This window comes from Scylla paramamosain, chromosome 14 (assembly GCF_035594125.1).
Source record: "Scylla paramamosain isolate STU-SP2022 chromosome 14, ASM3559412v1, whole genome shotgun sequence".
Lineage (NCBI taxonomy): Eukaryota > Metazoa > Arthropoda > Malacostraca > Decapoda > Portunidae > Scylla > Scylla paramamosain.
In genome coordinates this window covers 24,160,298-24,185,374 of record NC_087164.1, presented here as the reverse complement: position 1 = coordinate 24,185,374, position 25,077 = coordinate 24,160,298, and the positions used below count along the sequence as shown (strand labels likewise).

The 25,077-nt window shown below is 41.8% G+C and overlaps 1 protein-coding gene across 3 annotated transcripts in view; it reads left to right on the top strand.

Moving 5' to 3' along the window:
- Positions 1-5,097: 5,097 nt before the first annotated feature.
- LOC135107048 (sodium channel protein 60E-like) overlaps positions 5,098-25,077 on the top strand; it is a 264,723-nt gene continuing 244,743 nt past the window's right edge. For 2 of the 3 annotated variants that reach the window (XR_010271559.1, XM_064016639.1), the window contains exons 1-3: positions 5,102-5,534; positions 14,637-16,239; positions 22,343-22,560. Coding sequence is in view for 2 of the 3 variants with exons in the window: in XM_064016639.1 (XP_063872709.1) it covers positions 14,811-16,239; positions 22,343-22,560 (1,647 nt within the window). In the remaining variant the exon portion in view is untranslated. Of the gene's footprint in view, positions 5,535-14,636; positions 16,240-22,342; positions 22,561-25,077 lie in introns of all 3 variants that reach the window. The other variant, XM_064016638.1, reaches the window with a different exon arrangement.

Genomic DNA, 25,077 nt, shown 5'->3' with positions numbered 1-25,077 from the left:
GAGAGAGAGAGAGAGAGAGAGAGAGAGAGAGAGAGAGAGAGAGAGAGAGAGAGAGAGAGAGAGAGAGAGAGAGAGAGAGAGAGAGAGAGAGAGAAGGCAGTACCATCTTCTCCCTCTAGTGTTCCAATCCTTGGGACTCCACTAAATAATGTTATAAAACAAAAAGAAGAGTGGAGACATCACCTGTTTACGACATCAGACATAAAGCTGACAACTACACACACACACACACACACACACACACACACACACACACACACACACACACACACACACACACACACACACACACACACGCACACACACACACGAAAAAAAAAACTAATTGCAAGTGGAATGGAAAAGCAAGAATACGTGAAGCAACAATCACTTGCATGACTTTTTCGACTTTGACATCGTTGGCTAAGTTGCCGCGCAAGTTTCCTCTTTTAGTTGATTTATGCCAGAATTGGATGCGGTGGCGTGGGGCTGAAGTGATTTGGGGCGGGCCAGTCCAGAGTCGAGCAAAGGTGACACTGTGAAGGGGTTCTAATTTGGAGGAAAAAAACTTTTTATATTAATAGCTCTCACCAACGAAAAGTACACGATGCGAATGGTTAGGAGTCCACGGGGAGAAGGACAGAGAGAGAGAGAGAGAGAGAGAGAGAGAGAGAGAGAGAGGGAGAGAGAGAGAGAGAGAGAGAGAGAGAGAGAGAGAGAGAGAGCCAAAGTTCCCAAGTTTCCCATTCTGTCTTGTGTTTCATAGCAGGCTGGTCAGGAGCATCTTCTTCATCCTTATCCTCCCCTCCTCCGCGTAATCCCCCTCGGTGAGGCCACTCCTACTCTCACATACCATGAGACACTTGGTTTGTTGCCGTTGTCACTCTGGGGAATTTGGGCCATGTTACAGAGTTTATATATATATATATATATTATATATATATATATATATATATATATATATATATATATATATATATATATATATATATATATATATATATATATATATATATATATATACTCGTATATATATATATATATATATATATATATATATATATATATATATATATATATATATATATATATATATATCATAGTCATAACCATGACTATGATGGTCCCCCCGGTAAGCGCATAAGCGTATTGATGTACGTACATACTCGTACATGACTATGTATATAAGAGTGGCATCACATAATGAAGCAGCAAGACCGGTGATGGACAGATGCAGCGTGGCTGGAATTTCGTGTTTTGGAAAGTCGCCCATTTCATCATTAAAGCTGCGATAAGAATTAATTACTCCATTGATAATTATACTCTTACCGCTCTTTTAGACAGGGTGGAATCAAAAGCTTTTCTTCTTATCAACTCCTCTCCTCTAACTGACTGTCTTCAGTCTCTTTCTCATCGCCGCAGTGTGCCATCTGTAGCTATCTTTTATCGCTGTTTTCATGCTAACTGCTCTTTTGATCTTGCTAACTGCATGCCTCCCCTCCTCCCGCGGCCTCGCTGCACAAGACTTTCTCATTGGCACTTTGTTGCATCTCTAGCTATCTTCCACCGCTTTTTTTCATGCTAACTGCTCTTCTGATCTTGCTAACTGCATGCCTCCCCTCTTCCAGCGGCCTCGCTGCACAAGACTTTCTTCTTTCTCTCACCCCTATTCTATCCACCTCTCTAATGCATGAGCTAACCAGTATTCTCAGTCATTCATCCCTTACTCTGGTAAACTCTGGAACTCCCTGCCTGTCTCTGTATTTCTACCTTCCTGTGTCTTGAATTCCTTCAAGAGGGAGGTCTCAAGACACATGTCCTTCAATTTTTGACTACCATTTCGGACCCTGTTCGGGGACCGGCATCTCAGTGTGCTTTTTTTTTTTTTTTTCTTTTTTTTTTTTTATTATTGTTGCCCATGGCCGGTGTCCCTCCTACATAAAAAGAAAAAAAATGAATCGACTACAATGTCAGTGTTGAATATTCATGTCAGTATCCATTACACAGAATACGTCATCAGCTATGCGATATATATATATATATATATAGAGAGAGAGAGAGAGAGAGAGAGAGAGAGAGAGAGAGAGAGAGAGTGTGTGTGTGTGTGTGTGTATTTCACTATAGTTTCAAGAAAACTAACAAAAATAGCAATAAGCAGTTATATGATAATAATGGATTATATCACAATAAAATTTAACCTTACATGATAAGTTTACACACAAACACAGGTTCGTGTGAGCGCCTCGCGAGTTGGTAATCCCGTGACTGAAGTGGCTGTGTTTACCGCCACGAAAGCGGCCGGCGAATAAGCCTCCTTGCACCCTGAAAGACTCAGCTGGCCAACGATCGGTGTATTTGTGAGAATTCTCTTCTTTTATTTTAATCGATGTCCTTTGATAAAAGTGTCATTATTGTCTAACTACTTGTTCGTCACGCGTACAACTTTATTAAGGCTGAATTGTAGTTATAAGCAACCTAGAGAAGAGAGAGGATTGTGGCTCTATGTTGCAGCGAAACGCAACAGCTTTATTACCATCCAGGGCAGTGGTTATCCTAAAAGAGCTTCAGGGTTACCTGGTTGTGTGACTAGGTGTCGGATAACTATATTTTTTGTCCAAAATTCGCAAATGGAATACCATAAAAGATAATACAAGAGATATTAATTATATCTCGCCATATCCTTCCCAGATATACATGAGTATGTTTTGGTGCAGAATGGCGCAGCAGGAATGGGGCAACTTGGCGTGGTGCCGGTAAGGCGCCATAAACGAAGCGGTGAACATTTAGTATGGCCTGAAGCCCCGCAAGTATTTGATTTGGTCGTTGATGATGTATTTTATTAGAATTATTTAATGTTAATGAACCTTTCGGTTTATTTATGTTAGGATGTTAGCCCTTGTGCACACTATTTAATTAGAAAACTGCGCAATTTGCTGAGTAAAGCAGTGCTCCTTTCGCGGTATATAATTCAACGTAAAGAATGGTGCTTTGAACAGTTAATAATCTCAACATGTCGAATACATACAATATTCTGCATACTGAGCAAAACTGAAGAATAGCTGAGTGTGTGTGTGTGTGTGTGTGTGTGTGTGTGTGTGTGTGTGTGTGTGTGTGTGTGTGTGTGTGTGTGTGTGTGTGTGTTTCTGTGTGTGTGTGTGTGTGTCTGTGTGTGTGTGTGTGTGTGTGTGTGTGTGTGTGTGTGTGTGTGTGTGTGTGTGTGTGTGTGTTTCTGTGTGTGTCAGTGTGTGTGTGTATGTGTGTGTGTGTGTGTGTGTGTGTGTGTGTGTGTGTGTGTGTGTGTGTGTGTGTGTGTGTGTGTGTGTGTGTGGAAACAAAAATAATGTAAGTGATAGATACAGGCGATATAGAAATCTCCTCGTGATCCTCCGCCTGAGACAGGACTGGAAAATTATTATTGGATCGTAAGACAGCGCGGAGTGAGAGCATAAAGCTTCGACGAGGGAGAGGCTGAGACAGGTCACCTTGGAGAGAGAGAGAGAGAGAGAGAGAGAGAGAGAGAGAGAGAGAGAGAGAGAGAGAGAGAGAGAGAGAGACTACGAGTAGACCGACAGATAGACAGAGAGTACACACACGTACAAACAGACAGGAAGACAAAGAGACTGGGGTGGAAGGGATGGAGCGACAACAGAAAACAGGTATAGAAATAGTGCACGAAAAGGGGGTGCAGAGGAAGGAGCCTAGAAAAGAGGAGGAAAACAAATGGAAAGGACGCTACGCATGCAGAGATGAACACAGATATACTCGTAGTATGCTGGAAAAAGAAAACGTGTACCCACCCACTTGTAACAGAAACTACAATAGATGTGACGACGCGAGTCATCATCCGTCTCAGAAACATAAAGGAGGCGCCTACTGAGGTCATCACGAGCGGCAACGGCACCAGGGAATGGAAGAATGACATGGGATCTACAAAGACTGTGAAAGGAGGAGAAAGATGAAATACAGTATATACAAAGAAAACGTCTCTCTCTCTCTCTCTCTCTCTCTCTCTCTCTCTCTCTCTCTCTCTCTCTCTCTCTCTCTCTCTCTCTCTCTCTCTCTCTCTCTCTCACCAGTCCAGTTCTGTCATTTCCCCCGCGTGACCTTTTTTCCGTGACTACTCATTTCACTGTTGGTCTTACGTCACACATTTTTCTTTCTATCAGCGATGAATCTCCGTACGTCATAAGCCTTAATCTATAATCGTGACTCCTACGCCTAAGTTTTTTTTTTTTTTAACTGTGTCTGTAATGTGTAAGTTTTAGTACCACTGTTTTCTTGTACCAATACGTAGCTCGTTTATCTTTATTTGGCTTGTTCATGATTACAGAAAGTCAAAAGAAAAAAGTAATAGTATTTGTGAGCGGGTAAGAGTATATGGAAGTAGCATGCGACAGTGAAGTGGTACTAAGGGATTCCCAGCGTGAGGACTACTCAGTAAAGCAAGAAAGTGTGTGGTGCACGGAAAGATGGAGAGTACTCACTGGATCCACTGGGCTGTGTGGCGGTGATGTGGTGGTTCGTGTGTGTGTATGTGTGTTGTGTGTGTGTGTGTGTGTGTGTGTGTGTGTGTGTGTGTGTGTGTGTGTGTGTGTGTGTGTGTGTTATGAAAGAGAGTGCTCGACGTCTGCAGGATTCTGTAGCTTTGCGGTAACATATTTCATGGAAAGAAGTTTCCTCATGAGTTGTATTCTGAAGCTACTGTGCACTGCCTTGATGAACTTTATGGAGGACCAGTGATGTACCAGAAGTTGAGAAAATGGTAGTGAGGACTCCCTTAGCGATGTCAAAGAAAGGTATGTTAGCGTTGAGGGCGGGAGCGAGGGGAGAATTAGGGAAGCACCTCGTGTTGTGTGTTGAGGCCCCACCACGCGGCGAGGGACCAAAGTCAACACCCTGACATGAATCGCGTGCGTGGTTACTGTGGTCGTAATGGGTTAGTAGGACTGAGGAATGGTGATGGCGGCGCCAGCAAGCTAGCGCTTCGTTAGCGTTGGCGCGTTGGTTGTGATGATCATGATGCTGGTAGTGTAGAAGGATGAAAACTGTAAGTGTTTAAGAAAAATTATGTTCATATGCGAGTAAAAAATGCTTTTATGCAGAATGTTTTACAATCTTGGACTAAATTAGAATGGGGGTATTCTGAAAGGCGTAAAGGGTGTCAGCGAACCTGTGTGTGATGGCTGGAAAGGCCCGCAGGCCTCAGTTCAACTGAGTTTACTGAGATTTTTCATTTTAGTGTTAGGAAGGAGTGGGCTGAGTCGGGCTAGAAGGAGAGGGCTTGTCCGGCTGGCAGGAGGTGGGTTGGCTCAGTTGGTCGCGCGGTGCTTGTTGGCAACCTGGCAGCGAATTGCCTCCTGCCGTCGCTGGTTGGCAACCCTACAAGCGGCTCGTGGAACTATCTGCTTTAGTTAGTGGCAACCTGGCTGCTGCTTAGTTGGTAGCTCTGTTCAGCCTGCAGGGTAGTGGTGCCCCACAGTCTGGTGCTGCTGGTGCTCGTTCGCTCGCCTCACCGCCGCTCGTGGTGCCTTCCCTTTCCTGCTAGTTTGCAACTTGTAGGTCCTCCCACTGTTCGTCTTAGCACATCGAAAAAGACTTTTCTGTGTCCTCAATCGCAACATCACGACAGACCAACCTGAAGGCGCAACTGCAGTCCTTTGTGTGATAAGGGTACCGGGGTGACACTGTGCCCGACTGCCACTGTGGATGAGAATTGAAATATTGGATAAATGAAAGAGCAAAGTGAACAATCATCTGTACTTTTGATGCGTCGCGCCAACTACCGGAGACTGCCTTGCATATTTGACTGCTTGTGTGAAGTGCTACTGCAGTGTGTGTGTGTGTGTGTGTGTGTGTGTGTGTGTGTGTGTGTGTGTGTGTGTGTTTATTTTTGTAAACGGAAAGGCTTGACATAACTCTTCAATTTCTGTCCTTCACTTCTCACTCCACATCCTCCACTCTTCCCTCCTGCTGCGCTCCCCGTCGTGTCTTTGTAATGTTCTCCGAGACACATTCTGTATGCCTTCACCGTCATTACCTCGGCCTGAGCGGTGCCCTTAGCCCGCGACCGCACCCTCCAGCGTTGTCACAACACACTCCATGTCAACCTGCCTTGTAATCCAGTATATCATCATCGCGATCTTGAAAGTCTGTATGAAAACTTAATTTCCATTAAGGTTTATCTTTTTTTTCGGTTATATTATTCTTTTATGTTTCTTCTGTATGCACAGGCCGTCGGCTTCTTTCTCTGCACCAGCTTTTCTTTCATTCATCCCTCTCATTGGCCTGTCTCATCACTCCATGCTTGATGAATGACTGAGAAAAAAATTCTGTAGTAATGAGTAATCTTTTCAAGGCGGTAATTTAATTCAGGAAACAAAAAAAAAAAGCTAAAAATAGCATTCTCTCTCTCTCTCTCTCTCTCTCTCTCTCTCTCTCTCTCTCTCTCTCTCTCTCTCTCTCTCTCTCTCTCTCTCTCTCTCTCTCTCTCTCTCTCTCTCTCTCTCTCTCTCTTGAAGACCAGGAGTGTTTCCTACATATGGTTCTATCTGATTCCCCTCAGCATGGTCTGCTACTCGATATTTTTTTTTTTCTTAGTCCCTTCATTTATCTTCTGTTCACTTTGTCTCGCGCAACCTCCATTTCTATTTTGACATGCTTAATTCGCTCTTTTTTCCCATTCCTACTTCTTTAAAACCTGCATTAATAATAGTGCGTTGGTGTGTAAAGGTATATGTCTGATTTTCTTTTTTGCATTCTTTTTTTCGATGTAGACAAGATTACTTTTCCTTACAAATGGTAGCTTCATATTCCTTCCCCTCTGTGTTTGCATCTTCCTTCGAGCGTTTTGATAAATCAGTATATACAATTTTCTACATTTATTTAAACAGACTTTTTTTTTCTTTCTTGCCAGTCACTAGTGTGATATATGTGTGTAGTTCATAATTTGGCAGTGCTGTAATTTACGTCTATTGTGATCTTATTTACGTGTCTTAGTGTTTACCTCTCTCAAATTGCTCTGTTTCCAGACTGTATCTTTGTTTGAATGAAATATCTGTCCTTTTTTTCTGTTTTGTTTTTCTTCGTATTTAACATTCTATAAAGTCAAGTATTCAAGATTTCTTATCGGAATGCTCTTGCAACTTTTGTTGTCTTCATCACAGAGTTTCTCCTACTTAACATAATAATCCTGCACGAGAGAGAGAGAGAGAGAGAGAGAGAGAGAGAGAGAGAGAGAGAGAGAGGAGAGAGAGAGAGAGAGAGAGAGAGAGACTGACTGACTGACTGACTGACTGACTGACTGACCGACCGACCGACTGAGACAGATTGAGACAAGAGAGACAAAGACCGACTGATCGACAGAAAGAGAGAGAGAGAGAGAGAGAGAGAGAGAGAGGGGGGGGAAAAGAAAAGTCCTGTACACTTTACATAGAAGAGGCAAATGTTTGTCTTCGCATGCATGTGGTAGTCATTTAGGGTGACAAGTACGAGAAGAACATGTTCAAAGTGGATGAAAATTGGTATTCAGATTCAAAATTAGTGAAAGATGAAATAACGCTAATTTCAAATCGAATGGAATGTTAGAAGGGAACTTTTGAGAGCTTCAGTTTCTCATTGAGTTGGGTGGCTCAGCTGATATCGTGTCCCGCTTATTCCGCCATTCTATTGGCTGAACAAACCGTGACGTCAGCCGGGGAGTAGCACAGCGTGGTGGGCGGGGTGGGTGGGGTTTGACGCCCCTGTGCCACGGATGCCGAATTATCGCAATTCGCCAGTGCGCGGTGCCAAGTGTCTGGAGTCTGCCCGACGGCCTTGTTGTTGTGTATGAGCTCATCACACCACATTGATGACGTCCCTTGGTATATCAACTGACTCTCAAATGAACTTCCCCCTCCTCCTGACAGCGGCCAGCACGCCTGTACACGCCACAGGGTGGTAGTGATGTATTAATGTTGTAAAGCAAACAGTGCTAATAAACACACACACACACATGAGCGTGCATTTATGTTCGCTTACGTACTTATGCCTACTTTCACGTGAGTCGCTGCACACCTACATATATACATACATATATGCATACATACAAGTGGTATACATACACATAAATACACATACATATACATAGTAACAACATCTGTGGATATCTGGTTCACATAACTTTCAGAGTTGGATTAGAAACATCTTTTATTTTGTTGTTTTTATTATATTCACGCCGATGTGATTCATTCAGAGCCTATTGTCTAGAATATTAAAGCGATGTTATGCTTTCCCCAGCTTAGTTTTTTCGATCTTATTCACCACATGGGGGCGTGATAATTGCCCATGATAATGACATTAAACACGCACAAGAGTTCAATAAATCTTTTGTTTTTCTAATTAGCAAAAATTGTGACCCACGATGACAGCTGAACAGATTTTTTATAAATGCGTTCAAAAGGAGCACACATCTTGGCGTGGTGTCAGTAGTGTCCGCCAACGAGGGGAGCGAGCAATGCTGGTACACGTATTGTGCTCATTGGCTTGTGCATGGCTGGGAATACTCTTAACACACGAACACATTCTCTCTCTCTCTCTCTCTCTCTCTCTCTCTCTCTCTCTCTCTCTCTCTCTCTCTCTCTCTCTCTCTCTCACTCTCTCTCTCTGTCTTTCTATCTATCTATCTATTTATCTAACTATTCATTTATTACCTCGTGCAGAATCTCAAGTCTTATTCACCATCAACCTCTTTCATCTCTTTTTCTTCTCATTAACTGGATATTTTGCCATGTTTCTCTCCACACGGCTCCGTCTTTCCCCTTTGCCACACCCCACAGAGACACGCATACTCTTGCTTGACACGCCTCTTGCTCTCTGCTCCTCTCACACAGTGAGGCAGGCCGCAGCCTCTCTCTACTTCCATATTCCATAAAACTCTCTCTCTCTCTCTCTCTCTCTCTCTCTCTCTCTCTCTCTCTCTCTCTCTCTCTCTCTCTCTCTCTCTCTCTCTCTCTCTCTCTCACACACACACACACACACACACACACACACACACACACACACACACACATATGGGTGTTCTTCATGTTTATGCTTATGTCATTTTCTATCTCATTTCGATGTGAAACCTAGTTTCCTCTTCTTTTCTTTCAGTTTAGAGCTCCTTTTACCTCCGCCTCTCTTTCATCTTCCCTCTCCCTTCCCTCCCCGTCCCTCTCCCTACCAGTCCCCAAGTACCTGACTGGGTCGACCTGCCGCTCTCCTCCCATTCATTCGCAGACTCACAGTGGAGCCGTAAGAGGGCGTCACTGTTGGCTGGTGCTGCAGTGAACTATACGCGCTTCTGTTTCCGTAGTGGCGGTAGTGACCAACTGCGATGCGGACGTAGTTCTTTTTTTAAGGCTCGATCCTATCATTGTTTCTTTTCTTTCCTTTTTTTTTTTTTTTTGCGAAGAAAAACCGTGTATCTTCATCCAGCTACCTTTACCACTAAGGCGCGACTTATCTTTGTGTCTCATGATCCTGCAGCAGCGCCGTGCCCGGATAAAGGGATAAGATTACCGTTCACTTTACTTTTGTGTGAGAGTTAGCTGGGAAAAAGACTGACGTTGTGGAGACGGAAAGTCGAGCGTCAGGAGCTGTGGTGAGTGGTGAGGAAGGGGTTAGGGGAAAGGGGGGTGAGCGCAGGGTATTGACTACATTCCTCCCTTGTCAACACCCCCTCCTTCCCCGCCGCCTTGTTCCCCTCTCCCCCAACTTGCTATGAGTGAGTCAACTGGCATGTCACAGCAGCAGGGCCATCCTCTTGCTCCTTGGTTGTCCGCCATTCCTCATCGCCATTTTGAGAAACAGCGAACTGGCCTCGAACTCCTGTCGTTCTTGTTTTTGAACTGAAACTTGTAATAAGTAACCATCGTGTGAAAACCAGAAAATCTAATCATGTGTGGTAAAGTTTGCCGTAATAAGTTTGTGAACGAACCCTCATCATGTGTGAATGTTCATTATGGTAACTGGGATGAACATGGCCATTGAAATTTCACTAGAAAGAAGTGACGTTGAAACTGTGTACCATATTGAACGGGTGCCTGTGTTTGTCGTGTCTTGCCCCCATTGGCTCGCTTAGTGCTTGGCTGAGGCACGCACGCCTTGCTGCTGTCACAGCGGAGGAACAAGTGTGTGCATTATTGATACCCGTGGTTGCGGCGACCCAAGGGAAACTGGTTCGACAGAAAAAAAAAAAGAAAATATTATGTGGGCAGATTATTAAAACCGAATGGTTCGAGTGTGTGTGTGTGTGTGTCTGTGTGTACTCACGCTGCTTACTTCAAGCGCTGTTGCATAGACAAACAGACTCGGGACGGGTCACACTATTAGTTTGAGATAGGAAGTTTGTGATACGGAAGAGGAGGTATCCAAAACTCCTGCGGTGTGATCTGAACCGATCCGCGCGTTTATAGTTAGTGGTACGAAATGAACTCATTTTTGTCCACAACATAGTTACTCAAAACGCAAAAGTGTTGCCAGATAAGAGTTGACGTCTCTCAACAAATGTTCGGGTGTATCTAGTTAGCTGTTTATAAACTGTACAAACATAGAATTTGAGGGAGAGAGAGAGAGAGAGAGAGAGAGAGAGAGAGAGAGAGAGAGAGAGAGAGAGAGAGAGAGAGAGAGAGAGAGAGAGAGAGAGAGAGAGAGACATAGACAGACAAGAGACAGATACACAGATAGACAGGGAGTCAGAAAATAGACAAACAAGTAGATGGACAGACCGCAGTGGTGGAAATATTTAGCCTTCAGTGTGTCCCTTGACAGATGTAATGATTGGTATCGATATTTCTTGCGTGACAAATATTTATGCTTCCTCATGTTTAAAGATCCCGCTCACTTTCCAAATTCCCTTAAAAATCTTCCATGTGACCTCTTGAAATTCAGCGTGGATTAGATTATTATTTAGATAAACATAACTGTTTCCTTCAGAATTGATTGGCCTGAAGAGAGCTTCCATATATGCATGTTACATTATTCATATTCCCATCACGCCAATGGGCAGACTACAAGTGGTGTGTTGTGTGGGACGCGTGGGAGCCGACCAGCTTAGTTGCGCTGGCCACCCCGAGAATCCAAGGCACACCTCAAGGATTCAATGCAACCTTTAGCTGTCTAATTTAGATTACAGTCAGGATACCGATTTATGTGTGTGTGTGTGTGTGTGTGTGTGTGTGTGTGTGTTGGGAGAGGGATGTTCGTTCACGCATGTGAGTCCTTGTTTATGTACATTTTCCTAAGTGCATACGTGGGCACTCGCCAGTGAGTTTTCCTTTTCTCTCTCTTTTTTTTTTTTTTTTAATACTTTACGGAAGTTAAACGCAATCTTTCATTAAGAAAATTAAGAACATTAGCACACAAACTTTTGGATTCTTGGATATTAAATATCTGAGGCAATGTAGCTTCCTCACTTCTTCATAATAATATAGAAGTCTAATTAAATAGTTAAACGTCACGATCTTACCTTGTTTTGTTTCTGTAGTGGATGAAATTTTGTAATCGATGATGTATTCTATTGTTATCAGCTGCCTCTTTATTAGTTATCGTATTTTCTACAGTTATTATCAAAAAGTTTCAAGAGTTAGATATGAATGTCTCGTCCCTATCATTAGTAAGAAAAGATCTAATTAATAATTCATTTTTATTTCCTTTAAGGAAAACTTTCAGGTGAGCCATCATATTCTCAAACCAACATTAAAACTCACTTCCGTAAAAACTTTAACTTCTCACTCGCGTAGTTCCTTCTGTAACCATGTATTTCATCCCGAATTCATGAGTTATAGATTCATGAACTATGTATGGGAGAAAACGCTGGGTAATTCATATTTTTACTAGGTCTCTCTCTCTCTCTCTCTCTCTCTCTCTCTCTCTCTCTCTCTCTCTCTCTCTCTCTCTCTCTCTCTCTCTCTCTCTCTCTCTCTCTCTCTATCTATCTATCTATCTATCTATCTATCTATCTATCTATCTATCTATCTCTATCCCTATCTCTCTCTCTCTGTCAGTTTCATGTGCAGTAAAATTCTAATATTTCCTCTATACTTCTTGATAGAATCCTTGCGAGGTCCTGAGGAGTCGCAGAGCCCAGTACTTTTCGATTGATATCGGAACACATCTATTTTCAATATGGATGTTGCTGCAGACGACGAGTAGTCAATATGCTGCGGATAAAATAAGAATATCAAAGTAACACAAGAGATGGCTTGCCCAAACAGACTCGTCAGAAAGGTGTTGTCAGACGAGGCAGCAGCAGACTCAGTATTTGCGGCTCGTGCATGTTTGTTAACCTTGCTAATTAGAGAGAGAGAGAGAGAGAGAGAGAGAGAGAGAGAGAGAGAGAGAGAGAGAGAGAGAGAGAGAGAGAGAGAGAGAGAGAGAGAGAGAGAGAGAGAGAGAGAGAGAGAGAGAGAGAGAGAGAGAGAGACAGACAGACAGACAGACAGACAAACAGAAAGCATGGGTGACAGTGTGATTATCGATGATCGTGAGGAGCAAAAAGGACAGGACGGGCGTCATACTGCTGGTGTTGCAACATGAAGAGAAAGCAAATCCAGTATATGAACAAGTAACGAAGGACAACTCCCCCGCACAAGATGACTATGCTTTTCTTCAATTATGAATCGTTTGCCTCTTCTGTTGCCCTCATCCCCTCCTGATTAGTACTAAGGAAGCTGTTGTGACGTAGTGTGCGTGTCCAGTTCCCCACCATTCTCTACCCCTCTCCCTCGCCCTGTCCTCTGCTCCGATACCCTCACCTGTCCATTCCTTTGCCATTGCTCCCATCACTCAGTATCGCATTTTCCTCTACTTCCTTTTCTTTCTCCACCTAATCATTAATTGCACTTTTATTTTGCCCACTCACGCACTATTTGTACATGTTTCCTTGCCGCTGCGCAACAGATCGCAAGTCAAGAATTTCTTCAACTCTATCCACCGGTCTACAAGCTGCCCTTAAAGGCAGGCATTCACTCCTCTTACCCCCTCCATCCTCTCCGGCTTGGCTTCATCCACGCTCCACTCCCGTCCTCCTCAGCATCTCCCCCCATCCTCGAGGTCTTCCCTCCTGGCTCTCACCACTTCTGACACAAGGATCAAACCTCGTTTCATGCCTCGTAGTGAAAGGCCTCAAACCCTGGGGCACGGCGAAGTGGGCTGTCTCACGCACAATACTGTAGACCCGGAGAAACAAAACTAATCTGTAATTAATATTTTCATTTAGCTTCCAGTTTTGTTACTAGTCTTTAAAAGATTGAACTGTGTTTCCGTGTAATAAATTCAAGTAATTCATGTTAAATTTGCTTATTCGACAATTTTTAAAAGCCCTGTATGTCATATACATGAATTAATTTCTATCATGTGTGCATTCATTCGTGTACACAGAAGAAGGGATTTTCAAATGAGCAACACGACACAACATATTTACGTAGCTGTGCCACGCATCCCTGTCTTAATAGCTTTCGCTGCAGGATTCCTTCGATGAGGCGTAAAACTAGACGTTACGTAACGATCTACAGTGTTAAGTGCCTCAAAAGTTCATATAGAAAATACTGTGAAATACCTTTGGCTGCAAGGAATTTTATTTTCTGAAGATACTATCATTTAAGTTCCTAATACCGTTGTCTCATTAATCATATTCCGTTTATAAATGCCCTTTATACCTTTCTCTTATTAAATTTTCTTCTTTTCTTTTCCTTGTTCTGTTTTGCAAAAGGCATATCTTTTTAATGTGGTTCCTGCAAGGACAATCATCATAGGCCCTTTTCCGTCCCCTCTTCTTCGTGTTCTTCCCTTTCCCGAGTGGACTATAGGGTCTGGCTACGATAAGGACTGAGGGTTCGAGCTGACGGAGTTACGTAAAAGACCTGAAGACCGACATCGGATTACGATAGTGATAAGACGCGACACTAAATCCTGACCGGCGGACAGCGGTGCGTCACGGTGCTGAATAAACCATGAGAAAGATGCGCGCACGGCGGAAGGCTAAAGTCGGAGGAGAGGGAAGGTAGTAGGGGCAGGGGTGAAAAGAGTGGGGTTATAGTAACCAAGTATCACGCACAAGAATTTCTGCTTCCTCTCTCCCTCCCCCACCATACCTGTGGTCTCTTCCAGCTTACACTGGATTGTCCAAAGGTGTGCCGGTGGAGTGCTGTGTTGAACATCCACATGAAGGCGCCAGTGTCACCTCGTGGCCTTGAGTAGCTTTATTAAAAATGAAACGTGACTACAATGGTTAAACAAAAACGAATGCATGATTCTTTGTTACGTTAAACAGCGGTGACATTTATTTTTAAGCAAGATGTTTGAATTGTAAGTGTAGCAGTTGCGCCTGATAAACGGCATCACAGCGAATTTGGTAGTAACAGTGTGTGACACGCTCGCCATGAAGATGGTAATCTTCCGAAAGTGGAAGTCTTGATGCAGAAAAGAACTTTGTTCCTACGCAGTACTACGCAGTGTAATTGACCTGGAAGTGACACTAAATCGCGTGTTGGACAATTGTCCATTCACTGAAAGAAAAAAAAGTCAGCCAAAATGACTCATGATATTCACTCCAATAGTTTTTTTTCTTATTACTGTTTTGTTTTATCATGATGAACACCACGAACAGCTGTGCTAACAGTTTTACTAATGAATTACAGGTACTACCGTATATTCTCCTGTTATTGGTGGAATGAAAATTAGAAACTCTTGTGACATTGTGTTAGTAAGATGAACTTTACATTGAAAATGGCGGTGTGATGACTCTCGGGTGGCGGCGTTAATGGTTGGTGTTTGTGGCCGTGCAAGATAGCAATGGCCCTGCAGAGGTCGCCATGTCCCACCGGCGGAGTAGTAGCTTGACGGGCGGTGCCAGGGTGTCAGAAGAACAGGTCCCCTCCGCCAAGGCGAGGACCAGACCTGCTCCACCTCTGAAGGCATCAAGTTTTGATTATGGAGACCATGGAGCAGCTGGCGGTCCGGGATTCGATGGAGAGGATGGCATGCGACGTGGGCGCCCGGAGAATTTGGCTCAGGCCGCCATTTCCGTTGCCCATAGCACGTACGAAGCCCTTGAGAATCGGAGTGAAGCTATCATGCAACGATTCGATGATTCCATCGACGAGCTGGAGAATGGCCCGTTGGTGCAGACGGCGAAGGCGACGGTGCAGAAGGTCGCTACTGTTATTGAGAAGCCAGTAGGCTTGATTAAACAAAGTCGTTTCGTGGAGGAGGTGAGTGGCGTTCTCACGGAGATTGAGAACACTGAAGTAGTGCAGGTAGCTCGTGGCAGGGCGCGCCAAGCGTACATGTACGTGGAACCCATCAGTGAGAAGATCTTGAGCCGTGTCGGGAGTTTTGACGCAGATGAAGATGATGACGTGCAGTTCGTTATTCCTCCTTCAATGCAAAGGTCTCCAGGAAGGACTGTTGATGTCCCACTCAAACCTAGACCCTTGCTAAGACAGTACGATATAGATGGTCAACGAGTTAAATTAGATCCTACGCAATACGCAATTCAAGAGGAAGTTCCTGAAATTCATGTTTCGGGTGAAGATGGAAGACTTTCCGTCCTGTCTCAAGGTAGTGATAAATTGCTCAAGGTCAAAGCCCCTGACCAAATAAGCATAGTGTCCGCCACCGACTCGGAGCGACAATACGAGCTTGTGCGTCCCCATAGGCTGTACCGCACTCCTCCCCTTCCGCCCCCAAGACACAAGGAGCCACGGCGCTCCTTGCAGGCGAGGTTATCAAATAATGGTGTGAAAACTTCTCTCGTTGAAGAAAGCTCTGAAAGACGCCAAGATGGGGAGGAGGGGTTATGTCGATGTGGTTCCAGTGCGAGATCAGTTCGTTTTACCGAAAAAGATTCGACGTGCAAAAAGGATGGTGCAGCTGTGGCTTCAAGGGGGTCAGGGAAAGAGCCATCATCCTCCACCCTAACGGTGAAGAGGATGGTGGACGTGGAAGAAAGACGGCCAGCCATCAAAGACCAGCAGTACATGGAATCAGTGGACAAGCGTAACTCTCTTCTTGACGAGTGTACGGAGGACCAGCCGCTGGTGCCCATCGAGATGGAGGGATGCAGCATCTCCAAGATCAGAGAGAAGCTGCGAGAGTATAACTACAGTGTCATCTGTATCAACGGCAAGACTTTCTATGTGCCTAAATCTATTGTGAAAGAGCCCGAGCCTCGGGAGGTGTACGGTGGAGCCTCCACATTCTTCGAGGCTTCGGAGACTATTGACTGGAAAACTGTGAAAGGTATCTATTCTGTGGCTTTAAAATTTTGCTTTCCATATAACCCATATATCTTTAATTACTTTTTCCATGAGGTTGGTAGGCTGGTTTTTCATATATAGAATAGGCCATGATCCCCCCTCCTCAGTAGCGGTTAGAGCAGTCTGCTAGTGCATGTTAGTCAGGGCGACGGTGCGTGCTTCCTCTTGGTGTGACTTGGCTTTTTGTAAAAGCAAAATCTTAAAACTTATTAATTAAACACCAATATAGTTTAGAGATCGCTTTTTTCCCGTATTATTTTTAAGTAAAATAAACCTCTTAAAGCAGACGCATAAATTAAAGAAAATGTCATTGCAGTTAATGAATAAACCCCATTTAATTCTGAATTTATTCTGGTAAAAAGGAAGGTTCTCTTCTGTGTGGTTTATACGGGGGGTTGCCGAAGAGCCACGAGGAGGCGGCTGCAGCTGCCTGACGGAGGGAGGACTGGTCACATCCCGGGCCTGGGGACTGATGATGCGGGGTTTTGGGGAGCTGACAAGACACTTCGCCAAGCAAAGCAAAACAACAAAATCAAGCAAGCACTGCGTGATATCTACGCGAGGCTTGGTGTCATGTTGTGTTTGCCAGTCTTTTAATGGTGTTCCTTGTCTGCTTGTCATCACCTTCACCGTGCACTCAACAAAGGACGATCTACATTTTTCCCCTACCATTCTCTCTCTCTCTCTCTCTCTCTCTCTCTCTCTCTCTCTCTCTCTCTCTCTCTCTCTCTCTCTCTCTCTCTCTCTCTCTCTCTCTCTCTCTCTCTCTCTCTCTCTCTCTCTCTCTCTCTCTCTCTCTCTCTCTCTCTCTCTCTCTCTCTCTCTCTCTCTCTCTCTCTCTCTCTCTCTCTCTCTCTCTCTCTCTCTCTCTCTCTCTCTCTCTCTCTCTCTCTCTCTCTCTCTCTCTCTCTCTCTCTCTCTCTCTCTCTCTCTCTCTCTCTCTCTCTCTCTCTCTCTCTCTCTCTCTCTCTCTCTCTCTCTCTCTCTCTCTCTCTCTCTCTCTCTCTCTCTCTCTCTCTCTCTCTCTCTCTCTCTCTCTCTCTCTCTCTCTCTCTCTCTCTCTCTCTCTCTCTCTCTCTCTCTCTCTCTCTCTCTCTCTCTCTCTCTCTCTCTCTCTCTCTCTCTCTCTCTCTCTATATATATATATATATATATATATATATATATATATATATATATATATATATATATATATATATATATATATATATATATATAAAACACAGACACACACACACACACTGTACGTATTATCATCGTTAGTATCCTGGAACGGAGGCCCTTGCACGGGTGCCTCTGTGCATCGCGGTGTTAACTTGTCGGGTTCCATTTACTAGGAGTACGTGGTCAATCCAGTTCCCAAACACTTTCGTCGTGCACTCATCCATTAATTGAGGGCAGATCATCCACCCAAGGGGAGATTGATGCTTTAATCCAAAACTTCATTAACTCGGCCATACACAAGGCTTAGAGCAGAGGGTGACTGCGAGTGCACGGGGGTAGTACTCCTACTCAGAGAAAATGAGGGAATTTTTTAAAATAGCTCAAAACCTTGATGAAGGTATTGTAGTTTGATATTAAGATGTCAGAGCTCCTAAGAATGATGTTTTCGGGAACAGTTACTTTTCATTGCATTAACGTTTTAACTTCTTCAGGAATTGAACTGGTTAACTTTATTCAAAAAACCTTTTAGAGGGAGAGAGAGAGAGAGAGAGAGAGAGAGAGAGAGAGAGAGAGAGAGAGAGAGAGAGAGAGAGAGAGAGAGTGTGTGTGTGTGTGTGTGTGTGTGTGTGTGTGTGTGTGTGTGTGTGTGTGTGTGTGTGTGTGTGTGTGTGTGTGTGTGTGTGTGTGTGTGTGTGTGTGTGTGTGTGTGTGTGTGTGTGTGTGTGTGTGTGTGTGCTTCCGGAAAGAGCAGGGATGTACAGATTCACGACATGCACCTGAATTTAGTGGCATAAGTAGAAAAAAGTGTGCACGTAAATGACGTGAATGTTGTAATGTTATACTGATCAGGTTAGTTAGGAGGTGGGAATAAATTGACAACATAATTATAAACACAACAATTATTGATTATCGCCGATTCTCACAAACACCATTAACTATCAATTAATGTGAAAGGCAGCCCTGAATGTCTCTTATTTCCAAACAAAAACCATGCTTGCCACGTTTGATAAGAATGGCTGAAGCGCATCAAATTATCCAGAATAGTTTTTATGTATTCACTAGCCGATCGTCTGTTAATGTAAGTGGAAGCTGTGCCATTCTGTGCACCACTCACTCGTGGAGGCTGCTGCCCAAAGCTGTTAGATTTACTCAGTGGGTGGTTGGTACCTGGCGTGAGTAAATAAAGCTATATTGCCAGATGAAGGGATATATAACGTACACGGAATACTAGTTAGTAAAAATCAGTCAATTTATGAAAATTAGTGAAGTTATTGTTCACTGTAATGTCCGTGAATCCACCTGTAAAAGCTTGAATCACAGCCACGAGATGTAGTAGCTATGCAGCTCATTATTTTACCTGTTTACCCTTTTATAGTAATATTTGTAAATCCATTGTAGCCAAAATAATGCGATAATTGTTTGCTTCAAATAAGCTAAATTGAAGGAGACTCAAGGTAAACTACGTTTTGCTGCGGCGTTCTTCTCTTTCTCTTTCAGCTTTGGGTGGGTCAGGACAATACAGTGCAAGAGTAGAAAACTTTGACATCTGGATAAATATATTTTTATATAGTTCTATCTAAGAGTTTATTCTGCCATTTGGAAGAAAAAAAAAGTTTGCGAAAATGCAATCAAATTATTGCTAATATAACACACAAAGTGGCGGGACCAGGTTCTTGTCTTCCAGTTTTCTTGCCATATAAAGGTGTATGAAGTATATTCTTCCCTTCATTCAAGAATATGAAAATACAGACTTTCACATAATGCCTAAGGTAATAATATTATTTATAACGTGGAGAGTCAAATTGAAAATGTGACTGATTCTGCAATAAACTTTATTTTGATATATTCTTATTAAAAATTTGACGTGGGTGCATGTCATGCCGAGAACAGAAAATCTCTGAACTTTTATTCCCACGAAATACACCAAACAAAAGAAAAACAGTAATCTTCAACAGAAAATCATATGTGGCTTGAAACAGGCACCACACCACGGGGAATCAATTCGTACGGACAGTACATATGTAAATGTGAGCGGAGAAGTGTTGGAGAGTATTGACTTGCTGTCTAGATTACGCTTCATACCAACGTGCCTTGTCCGGGATAGATGAGACACATGAATTTATCTAACACGTATTATGCTTCATAATTATCTTCAGACCCTAGTTTGAAAAGAAAATATCGTAGGTAATACATTTCTTAAAAGACTGTTATATCTTTTCTGCATCTCGGTGACCCACCACCTAGGCCAGCTTTAAATCAGCATCCATTGATTTCCAAGAAGTAAGTGTGTAACACGATTTTCATAGTTCATCACATGTTCTTAAATTAGAAATAAATTCATAATGCATTCAGGCGTAATCTTATTTGAATATCAGAATAGGGATTGAGGTATTTAAGAGCTTTAATTTTTCATTGCTGTAAGAACAATTCAAACATCAGTAAAATTATTCTCCGCTATGAGTGATGATCAATATTCCAGGGTAGCGGGTCCTGTTACGTATACAGACAGGACGCCTATGTGAATATTGTGCCACATAGGCTTTGTCCACACATACACACAGAAACACACACACACACACACACACACACACACACACACACACACACACACACACACACACACACACACACACACACACGCGTTAACGTTAAAGTAACTTTGGTAAGACATAACGTCACGCATGATTTGAGTGGTTTGCTGGTGAGGCATCGGGCGGAATAGAGGGAGGGGTCCGTGCGGCATAGCTTAGATCCCTAATTGTTTTTGGACGTATTCGCAATTTAATACCTGGAGCAGAACACATTGTTGCTGCTCATCGACGGGAGAAGAGGCAGGGAATATATATATATATATATATATATATATATATATATATATATATATATATATATATATATATATATATATATATATATATATATATATATATATATATATATATATATATATATATATATATATATATACACAAGTATGTATATGTTTGTATTAAGACATGAACGTTACATACGGTGTTCCATTCCGAAGGTGCGAGTACTCGGATAACTTATAATACAGTACCGCTTCAATAAACGCTTATCTTGGTTCTTGTGTCTTTGTTCGCTTTAATAAAAGTAATAAACAATTAAATATAATATTCCTCTATTCCCTATTATATCATAAATTCACCTAAATTTTGAGATAAAGTCAAGTCGACACTTTCCAGACTATAGATTAGTCTTTTGCTGTCGTCTTTCTTTTCTGTCCCTCTTCATTAATTATCTCGCTTTTATCTAAATCTTCCGTTTTCTCTGTCTTTCATAATCGCCTTTCTACATCTATAACCGTCCTTGTCTGTCCGCCCCCAACCTTTCCTGTTACCCTTCCACCGGGAATGCTATGATTATATATATATATATATATATATATATATATATATATATATATATATATATATATATATATATATATATATATATATATATATATATATATATTGAATGCTGTAACCGTAGCTAGTATAATGAGGCTCTTTTTGTGTTTGAAGGCGTCGCTGTGTGTCCAGATGGCTTTCGGTGTCTCCCCCAGTCAGTAGTCAGTAGTTAGTGTGGGCGTCCTTGGTGTTATGTTCACTTACATGATCCTTTAGTTTGTGTTTCTTAGCCTTAATGCTTATTAATTGATGTGTAGATCTTTTCTTTCCCTGCAATGCAAGGTTTAGAATGTGTTCATTTTATGGTTCCTTATATTCTTGGAACTTGTCTTTCTTAAAACAACAGTAATAATTTCAACATTGATAAATTATTTACTTACCTTGCAAATTAGGCAGAGCTTCAGTATTTTTCAGTTGTTGAATACTTTAAATAGATGAAAGTTGATATATATATATATATATATATATATATATATATATATATATATATATATATATATATATATATATATATATATATATATATATATATATATATATATATATATATATATATATATATATATATATATATATATATATATATATATATATATATATATATATATATATATATATATATATATATATATATATATATATATATATATATATATATATATATATATATATATATATATATATATATGTATATATATTCTCGTGTATAGTCAAGTCACCTTAATTCCAATAGGATTTGAGTATATTATATATATATATATATATATATATATATATATATATATATATATATATATATATATATATATATATATATATATATATATATATATATATTCTCGTGTATAGTCAAGTCACCTTAATTCCAATAGGATTTGAGTATATTTATAGGTAGATTATGAAACTGTTACTCCATGATGCGTTTGTGAGTATGACCTGTCTTTGCAACACTGGCATGAAGAGAACTTTATTATTATTAGCCTTTATTGCCAGAGACTCTTTGCCTTCAATATGCAATGCATTAAGTTGCCTTGCAACTTTCCATTAAACGATGGACGCTTATAAAATTATGAACTTTTAAGAGACATGTGAGAAGGAAACATTTTTGCAGGTCATTTTCACACTTAGTATAGTGCTTACTTAGGATTTTTCGGAAAACTTGCAGTAAATATTTTCAGTAACATTTTAGTAAGTATAAAGTTTTGCAAACGTTTAGGATTCTATTGTTTTCCTTAGTCGCTGAATCACATTGACTCACTATAACATAGTGTGTTTCTTTTCAGTATATGTCGCGTTCCTCTCCATCTCTTGTATTGTATGTCTCTCATGTTTTCTTAGTGGCCCTTTCACCCGTTACAAGGGTGTGTGTGCTGCCCCTCGGGCCTCTTACACCTTAATGTTCTGTGTGTCCCCCTCTCTCTTTTACTTCTTGACTTGCCTCTTACTAACCTCTGCCTTTCCCTTGGTCCTCCTGCGCCTTCTTCTCCCACGTGTGGCTGGCTACAATAGATGCCAGTGGCCAACCAGCTCCATCCAAGGAAAAGCCCCGCTGGATGCAGCAGATTTCCACGGGGCTGGAGAACTTCCTCAGCAACGCCCACGACCCTTGGCTCTCTGAGGCCGACCGAGATCCGCTGGCCTGTGACTCTTGCTGCACGTGCTTCGACAATGCTTTGGGATGGGACAAGAAGAAGGGTCCCAAGTTCCCATTGCAGCAGAAGAACGAGGTATTTGAAGCGCTTTTGAGGGTGTTGGTCAGCACGCCATCTTAGCTGTGACACACCACTGGCTGGTGGCCCTGGACGCTGGGCCAAGCTGGAGCACTTTCAGGCTGTTGCTACCCCCTCAAACCTCCCTCCTTCACATTCCCTCTTCTCGCCCCACACTCTTCCAGCATTCACACAGACGTCTTGCCCTCTGGCGTCGGCTGCGACCAAATGCACGCACCTCTCCTGCTCGTGCCATGAGCTTCTCACTTACATTTTGTAATGTTAACGTAACAATGCTCCGCACTCTGCTGGCTCTGGCTCCCACTTTCATGCACACAAAAAATAGGTGTTAAGCAGAAACACACACACACACACACACACACACACACACGTATATTAACCCATCTCTCTCTCTCTCTCTCTCTCTCTCTCTCTCTCTCTCTCTCTCTCTCTCTCTCTCTCTCTCTCTCTCTCTCTCTCTCTCTCTCTCTCTCTCTCTCTCTCTCTCTCTCTCTCTCTCTCTCTCTCTCTCTCTCTCTCTCTCTCTCGCTCGCTCGCTCGCTCGCTCGCTCGCTCTCTCTCTCTCTCTCTCTCTCTCTCTCTCTCTCTCTCTCTCTCTCTCTCTCTCTCTCTCTCTCTCTCTCTCTCTCTCTCTCTAAATCATTAGACTTCACACTACACTTTCGCATGGGCTTTTATCACCAACATAATACATGATCATTTGCAATGTGGCTCACATTTAACCAAACATTTCAGTAAGCACACTCTTCTGGGTATTCCCTAAGGACTGTTTTGAAGCTTTTTTGTTTTACGTCAAACAAATTTTTGTCATCCAGAACAGATTGATGTGCATCAGAAAATATAATTAGTTCAATACATCAAGAAAAAGTGTCAGCGCTTTCGTATTTACGATGTCTCGTGCGGGCCACGTAGGAAAGCAAGGAAGCGCTGGAAAAATTGTGTTTTTTTGTCCCTAGCACGAACTTCATGGATAGCGAGCGGAAGAAATGGAAATGGAACTCTTAATAGAAAATCTTTCTTTTAATAATATTTAAAGTTACACATAAGATTCACGGACAAGTAAGTATCAGTCGAGCTTTATAGTTGCTATGTGGTGGATGTTTAATCTTATCGGAGAGTGAAACGCTTCTGGATGGAATTAGCGAGTGTGGTGCAGTAGCTCGCCTGGATTCCAGGTAAGTACATGTGCCCCACGTTGTTATTATTATCTTTTTTTTTTTTCTGCAATGTTCAGTTGACGTGTTTTATTGGAAACTATGTTCACAAGGAAACTCATGTCCTTTCATCATACGTGTGTGTGTGTGTGTGTGTGTGTGTGTGTGTGTGTGTGTGTGAGTGCATCCGTGTGTGTGTAGGTTTATAGAGTTTGACATCAAAATAAATGACTAATATATCGACAGCAGACAAGTTACAAAACTCGACAGTTCTTCTATTACACTACGGAAACATGAGTCATGCGTGCAGTCTGCTATACGATGTGTTGTCAGTGTCAAGTGAGTTTCGTTCAGCAGACTACATTTTTGACATTTCTTGACTTATTCAGTACGAAACCAGGACTATTGTTGTGATCGTCATTACTAGCATACTTTATCTAATTCAAAATATAGAAATTTATCACTGAGCAAGTCAATGTTTTAATAGGGATATAGTTTCGAAACTCTGTCGACACTTTCATACACGGAAAAAAAAAACATTTTTGGTCCAATTATAATTAAGGACAATACTAAACTGGTTGCACTGATATTGAATATTAGAAAAAAAATATTTGAGGAAAGTTCAGAGAAAACCAGTTGAGAATAAATATTTTTGAGACGGGAAAAAAATGCATTAGGAAAAAAAATTAAATCGAGACAAAAACTCCTTTGACGATGACGTCATCAGCCGCTCATCTGTTGAGGCATGATAAGATAATATTTTTTTTCCTTTTTTTTTATATTCCTATCATTGTGTAATCGTTATATTATAAATTCTTCAAAATCTACTGAAGTATACGTACAGAAAAGTAAGGTATTTACATGTATGTGTGGTATCTCATCTGTGGGGGTCTTCGTGACTGCTGGACGATTCATGACGCTCATGCTGCGACTGGAAGCAGTTCGCTTCAGTGTTGTTATTTGCAGTAGAGTGATGATGATTAATCAATGTTTGTAACATTAATGAAAACCATTCCAGTTTAGTGCAACATTTTTTTTTTTTTTTATGTAATTTATTAAATTTTGATGAATAGATAATATAACAGTTACGCGGCATGAACATGTGTATCATTGTATGGCGTAACTTTAAACAAACTTTGCGTATATACTATAACGTTCATGAGCAGCTACTAAAACAGGGCAGAAAGCCCCAGTATGCTTTCCTTATTAGTTTTTCTTCTGTACAAATTTAATTTTGCGTTATAGTGTGCGCATATTTTTTATATATGAAAATTTCTCGTTTCATGATAAATCTATTATCCGCGTAGAACAATGTCCCTCCAGTGTTTGTAATTATTCAATTAACGAGGTAAAAGGGTAC